This window comes from Diorhabda carinulata, chromosome 10, assembly GCF_026250575.1.
Source record: "Diorhabda carinulata isolate Delta chromosome 10, icDioCari1.1, whole genome shotgun sequence".
Taxonomy (NCBI): domain Eukaryota; kingdom Metazoa; phylum Arthropoda; class Insecta; order Coleoptera; family Chrysomelidae; genus Diorhabda; species Diorhabda carinulata.
The window spans coordinates 6,273,628-6,281,171 of NC_079469.1; the positions used below are offsets into that span (position 1 = coordinate 6,273,628).

The 7,544-nt window shown below is 35.2% G+C and overlaps 1 protein-coding gene across 1 annotated transcript; it reads left to right on the plus strand.

Annotated features, from left to right (window-relative positions):
* Positions 1-2,216: 2,216 nt before the first annotated feature.
* On the plus strand, positions 2,217-7,481 carry LOC130898900 (uncharacterized). The gene is made up of 4 exons (XM_057808497.1): positions 2,217-2,733; positions 2,845-3,342; positions 3,976-6,311; positions 7,428-7,481. The coding sequence occupies exons 1-4, from the start codon at positions 2,217-2,219 to the stop codon at positions 7,479-7,481; spliced, it is 3,405 nt and encodes a 1,134-aa protein (XP_057664480.1).
* Positions 7,482-7,544: the final 63 nt, after the last annotated feature.

Here is a 7,544-nt window from a genome sequence, read left to right on the forward strand (position 1 = left end):
TTGTAACGAAGTTACCAAAACTTGAAAACTTTTGGAATGATCTCTACTAATTAATGAATTATTCCTTCTTTGTGTTAAAGAATAGCCATCACACTTGGCCACATCCGACGAATTTGGTGGATGTTCAATGATGTGCAAGAACTGCAGGTAAATATTTTGTGGTGTACCAGTTTGCTGTAACTGTACGTCAATCTTCGAGCTGAATTGGTTTTGTTAGGATCCTATAAATAATAGACCACTATAGAAATTATCTATTTATTATTATTAAAACTTAAGTAAACGAGTTTTACGTGCGCAACCATCGTCCATCAAGATTCTGATCGATTCCCGACGTTGCTGTATTGCTCTAGTTTTCTTGGAAATGAAAACGAACAAAACATTTTTCTCTAATCTGGTATGTTTAGTCACCTGTTACTACTTTAGAAAGAATAAGAGTTTTTTTGTTTTATTCCGTTAATTTTTGTGATTGTTTGTCTATTAGTGCTTCTTTGTTTTCCTCCAGTAATTTTTGTGTTTCCTTTATTTTCTTCCAGTAGTTTGTTGTTTTTTACCGTTAATATTTTTTTGTTTCCTTCCATTTGTATTTTTGGTTTTATTTCGTTAGTTTTTGTTTTATTCCATCAATGATTTTTGTTTCCTTCCATTCGCGCTTTTTATTTTCTTCCATTAATTTTTGTGTGTTTTTCTATTAGTGCTTCTTCCAGTTAATTCTGTGTTTTCTTTGTATTCCAGTAGCTTTGTGTTTTTTCTGTTACTATTTTTTGTGTCCTTCCAATTGCGTTTTTTGTATTTTTTTTTTCGTTAGTTTTTGTTTTCTTCCATCGGTGATTTTTGTTATTTCCATTAATTTTTTGTTACCTAGGGTTAGTGTTTTTGGTTTTCTTTAATTTTTTATTTTCTTCCTTTAGTTTTCGTGTTTTTGTCTATGAGTGTTTATTTGTTTTATTCCATTAATTTTTGTGTTTCTGTCTATTAGTTTTCTTCCAGCACTTTCTGTTTTTTCTTCCAGTTTTTTGTTTTTCTGTTACTACTTCTTTGCTTCCTTCCATTTGTGTTTTTTGTTCTCTTTCGTTACTTTTTGTTTTCTTCCATTAGCTTATTTGCTTTCTTCCTTAGTTTTTTTGGAAACATATTCAAGTGAGCTTGAACTGTTGATAGAGAGAAAAAGGGCATCAGTATACCACTCTCAATCTCTCTCTACTCCATTCTTATTAGATTGCCATGACGTTGACGTTACGAGTATTCGGAACGGGAAAGGAGACAGAGTATGGTAAAAAAACGATCTTTCTTTGTCTTCCTACCATAAAATTCCACTTACATTACTCTCTCTCTCTCTCTCTATCTATAATATTAACTCTGTATTATTTTCTAACTTTTATTGGACATTTATTTATCTTTCCAATAATACGAAGTTCGATCATTTTCTTCCATTCATAAATGATTTCTTTATTTTCCGCTATCAACGAGACGTTTGTTTTTCCATTTTTTTTTCTCAATAAGCTAAACGTTTATTCGATTTTTTCCATGCTAGACATTTGTTGATCTCATTTCATTAATAAAACGTTAATGCATTATCTCCATTAATTAAACGTTTTTTTACTTCTCTACCTTTATCTAATTTCTTCTATCCTAATTAGACCTTTGTCATTTTCCATTAATGAGACGTTAATGATTTTCTGCATTAGCTAGACGTTTATTTGTTATCTCCGTGTAAGATGGCTGTTTATCTTCTTCCATTAGATAGACGTTAATGCATTGTCTCTATTGGTTACAAGTTTATTAGATTTTTTCTTTCTTTAATGGAAGGGCTGTTTATTTTCATCATCATTGGACGTTTGTTTTTTCTTTGTTTATCTTAATATATATAAATCTCGTGTCACAATGTTTGTCCTCAATGGACTCCTAAACCACTTAACCGATTATAATAAAATTTGCACACCATGTGCAGTTCGATCCAACTTGAGAGATAGGATAGTTTAAATCTCAAATTATAGTCGCAATTTTAATTTATTGCTAATTATTCGTCTGTTATTATTTGACAGTCAAAATTATCTGTTAAAATTAATAATGTCAAATGCCACCGAAAAAATCTAACCTCAACAACGCGTGCACCAGAGAGGCACGACGCAAACGTGTTGTTGAGGTTAGATTTTTTCGGTGGCATTTGACATTATTATTTGACAGTCAAAATTATCTGTTAAAATTAATAATGTCAAATGCCACCGAAAAAATCTAAACTGAATAACGCGTGCACCAGAGAGGCACGACGCAAACGTGTTGAAAGAGCTCAGCAATTACCAGAACAAATCGAAACAAGAAATGCAGCTCAAAGAATCAGGACTGCAGAAAGTCGTGCACAAGAATCTCAAGAACAGCGTGACGAACGTCTGCGACAGAATATTACGAGAATAAGAGCGGCACGAGAACGAAACATAGCTACAGTACGAGTACTAGATCGACAAAGGCAACGGATCAGCCGCTCATTAACACGTGCATCATTCGTTCGGCTTGCCTTTGAATATGCACCAGATATTAACTACTCAGCGCATTCAAAAATTGCTATCGGTGGAATGGATAAAGTATGTCAATATTGTCAGGCATTGAAATTTCGGAATGAAGCAGCCGGCATGTGCTGCGCATCAGGAAAAGTTGTGCTGTCACCTCTACCCGCTCCGCCGGAGCCTTTATTATCCCTTCTTACTGGCAATTCAGATGATTCCAAATTATTTTTGCGTAAGATACGCAAATTTAATTCTTGCTTCCAAATGACGTCATTTGGGGCAACTAAAATTTGCGATCGTGCATCCGATGGACGTAATTTTGAAACTTCATTCAAAATTCAAGGCCAGGTGTACCATAAAATCGGATCACTGATGCCAATGCCTGATAACAATCCGAAATTTCTTCAAATTTATTTTATGGGCGATTGTGAAGAGCGCGTGACGACTCGGTGCCTGTATAATTTTATTGAACAAGCAGAGGAAAGAGCAATTGTGATATTATTGGAAAATTTTTTAGAAGATCACAATCAACTAATTCAATTGATCAAAAGAGTTTCGCCACGACTGCAAAATGACAATTATCAAATCGTCATTAAAGCCGACAAAGTACCATTAGGTGAACATGCTGGTAGATTCAACGCTCCAACTGTTGATGAGGTTGCTGTTATCATGGTTGGTGATCCAGTTGACGAAAGATCTATAAAAATTACACGGCGAGACAACACTGTCAGTACAATTTCGGATCTACACCGTTCATATGATGCACTACAATATCCATTAATATTTTGGCAAGGACAAGATGAATATCACCTCAATATCAAACAGTATGATCCAAATACCGGTAAATTTGACAATTATCTATTTATTTTCTTACTGTATGTATAGATTTTAATTTCGTATTGCATTTTATTTTTTATTTTTTTAGGTGATTACAGAAATAAAAAAGTTAGCTCAATGAACTACTACGCACACCGAATAATGGTTAGACAACATCAAGACAATTATATCCTTCGATATCGTCAGCTGTTCCATCAATACATTGTTGATATGTATGCTAAGGTCGAAAGCGAACGCTTGCGATTCCTTCGATTCAACCAGGCGAAACTACGATCGGAAGAATATATTCACTTACGAGATGCTGTTGCTGGAAACATCGATGGAAATTTAAATCCCAATGACATCGGTAATGCTTTCATTTTACCTTCAAGCTACATCGGCAGCCCACGGAACATGCAGGAATACATACAAGATGCGATGACTTACGTACGTCATTACGGCCGACCGGATTTATTTATTACATTCACATGTAATCCGAATTGGGAAGAGATACAAACTTTACTATTGCCAGGACAACAAGCCATTCATCGTCATGATTTAACTGCACGGGTGTTTAAACAAAAATTGAAATCCTTAATTGATTTTATTGTTAAATATTCAATTTTTGGTATCACACGTTGTTGGCTGTATACGATAGAGTGGCAAAAGCGAGGTTTGCCTCATGCCCACATTTTGGTTTGGCTTAAAGATAGAATCCGTCCTGAAGAAATCGATCAAATAATTTCAGCCGAAATTCCAGACCCATTAATTGATCAAGAATTATTTGATATTGTCACCAAACACATGATCCATGGGCCATGCGGTGCTTTCAACATGACGTCACCGTGCATGGAAAATGGAAAATGTAAAAAAAACTTCCCAAAGCCGCATACGAATGACACGATCACGGATATTGATGGTTATCCAATGTATCGCCGCAGAAGTACTGAGAATGGTGGCCACACATTTACAATGCGACTGCCGAACTTTCCAAATCAAGTTGAGTTTGATAATCAGTGGGTGGTACCATACTCACCACTACTTTCAAAAACTTACAAAGCTCATATCAATGTTGAGCTTTGCAGTTCTGTTAAATCAATTAAGTATATTTGTAAATATGTAAACAAAGGCAGTGATTTGGCCATATTTGAAGTACAAAACATAAATAAAAATGACGAAATAGCACGATACCAAATGGGCAGATACATTAGCAGCAATGAAGCTATTTGGCATATTCTCAGCTTTCCCATCCACGAAAGAGATCCTGCTGTCCAACATCTGGCAATACATCTTGAAAACGGTCAACGTGTATACTTTACTGGAGAAAATATTCTCCAAAGAGCGTTCGAAGCTCCGAAAACGACTCTAACTGAATTTTTTACATTGTGTCAAAAACCTGATGTTTTTGGCCAATTCGCGAAGACATTGGTGTATGGTGATGTTCCACGTTACTTCACATGGAACAAATCCAGTAAAAAATGGGAGCCACGGAAACAAGGAAAACCACATCCTTCCATTACAGGCATATTCAAAGCTAAGACATTGGGGAGACTTTACACGGTACATCCAAAGCAACGTGAGTGCTTCTATTTACGTTTGTTATTGGTGAATGTTCCCGGACCAACGTCTTTTGAATTTTTACGAACAATTAATGGTCGAGTATTCAATACATACCAGGATGCATGTCGTGAACTGCAATTGCTAGAAGACGATAACCATTGGGACTTAACGCTTGCTGATGCTGCGTTGACATCAACACCGAATAACATTCGTCAGTTGTTTGCAATTATTTTGACGACATGTTATCCCTCGCAAGCACAAACTTTGTGGGAAAAATATAAAAATTGTATGACAGAAGACATCTTGCACCGAATTAGACAAACAAATCAATGCCAAAACATAGATTATACACCAGAGATGTACAATGAAGCATTGGTCTTGATCGAGGATTTATGTGTTCTTATTTCAAATTTACCACTTAATCATTATGGTATGCCATCACCTAATCGTCCAGCCACCGACTTAGTCAATACCGATTTACAACGAGAAAAGCAATATGACCATGGAAGTTTAGCAACAATTATCATGAACAGTGAACCATTACTGACAGCAGAACAAAAAATTATTTATGATCGGATTATGCTGGCTGTTGCTGCTGAACAAGGCGGTTTTTTTTTCTTGGATGCACCCGGTGGAACCGGTAAGACATTTTTAATATCGTTGATTCTTGCCAAAATACGGTCGCAACAAAAAATCGCATTAGCAGTAGCATCGTCAGGCATTGCGGCTACTTTACTGGATGGTGGGCGAACAGCACATTCAACATTCAAGCTGCCATTGGACGTTCATAATAAACCAGATGCAATGTGTAACATCAAAAAGAATAGTGGAATAGCTGCAGTGTTGCGAAAGAGTTCTATAATAATTTGGGATGAGTGCACAATGGCACACAAATATTCACTTGAAGCATTAAACAGAACTATGCAAGATTTAAACAGCAATAATAGACTTTTCGGTGGTGTTATCTTACTTTTGTCTGGTGACTTCCGGCAGACCTTACCGGTTATACCTCGCTCAACTTTCGCGGATGAGATTAATGCATGTTTGAAACAATCATTCTTATGGCGAAGTGTTGAAACACTTCGATTGACCATAAATATGCGAGTACAATTGCAAAATGATCCATCAGCACAAATATTTTCCGAACAACTACTAGATATTGGGAACGGTAAAATAGAACTGCAACCAAATACGCAATGCATTAAACTACCAGACAATTTTTGCACTGTTGTTCAGGATAAAAATGAATTGATTCAGAGTATTTTCCCGGATATACAGAATAATTATTTGAATCATGAATGGCTCAGTCAACGGGCGATTTTGGCAGCCAAAAACGTTGATGTTGACGAAATTAACTTCCAGATACAACAGTTGTTACCAGGCGATCTGATGTCTTTTAAATCAATCGATACTGTTGTTGATGAAAATGAAAGTGTAAATTTTCCGATTGAATTTTTAAATTCATTAGATATACCTGGAATGCCACCACATAATCTTCGATTAAAGATTGGTTCCCCTATTATTCTCCTCCGTAATTTGAATCCGCCTCAATTATGTAACGGTACGCGTTTGGTCATCAAAAAGATCACCGGTAACATTCTTGAAGCAACCATTTTGGCTGGGAAGTTTAAAGGAAAAGTGGTTTTGCTGCCACGTATTCCGATGATACCATCAGATTCTACCATACCCTTCAAAAGGCTACAGTTTCCAATTCGTTTAGCTTTCGCCATGTCTATAAATAAATCTCAAGGTCAAACAATGTCCATTTGTGGTTTAGATTTGGAAAATCCATGTTTTTCTCATGGGCAACTATATGTTGCGTGTTCACGTGTTGGGAAACCGTCGAATCTATTTGTGTTAGCTAAAGACAGGTTAACCAAAAACATTGTGCACCGATTGGTGTTAAATTAAATTGAAATTGAAAGTATTTATAATTCAAAAAAAGAGACATTAATGTTTAAAAGTTTAAGACTGTCTGCCTTGCCTACCTCATTCATGATGTTTAAGCGTCACATGTTATTTACTGTATTATACTGTAATATACTTATTTGTTATAAAATTAAATGGAAATAATAAATCTGATAAATTTTTATTTTGTATTGATTTCTGCTTAATATCAAGTGTAAGAACATTTTAATTAATTGTGTTCAACGTACTTCCCCTTCAAATCTCAATCCAGTGAATTTGTATACCACCATCAACATTTTCGTCTTTGTTCGTAAATAATTTCATTGTACTAAAGGGTTATAGTAGTAGAAAGTCAAATAAGGAGATCACCATTTTTTTTTTCAAATACCATCTGTGTAAATAAGCATAGTGGACTCCGTGTCTGATGTTCTTTTATCGTTCCTCTTAGATTGTTTACTATAATGTAATATAACAAAAACTTCAGCCACAGCAACGCGTGGCCGGGTCAGCTAGTCTTCCTCTATAAAATAAGACGTTTATTAAGTTTGTCCTTCTCCATATTAATAATTGTTCATTCTTTTCCATTATTGATACGTTGATGTAATTTTTCCATTAATTAGACGTTTGTTTTTTTTATATTAGTTAGACGTAGCTAGTCAAAATCAGACTCATAGAAATCAAGCTAAAAATAATTGATATTTTCCTAACCCTAAAATAACACTGAATTATGACCATTTCGCTAATGTATTTATAAATAAG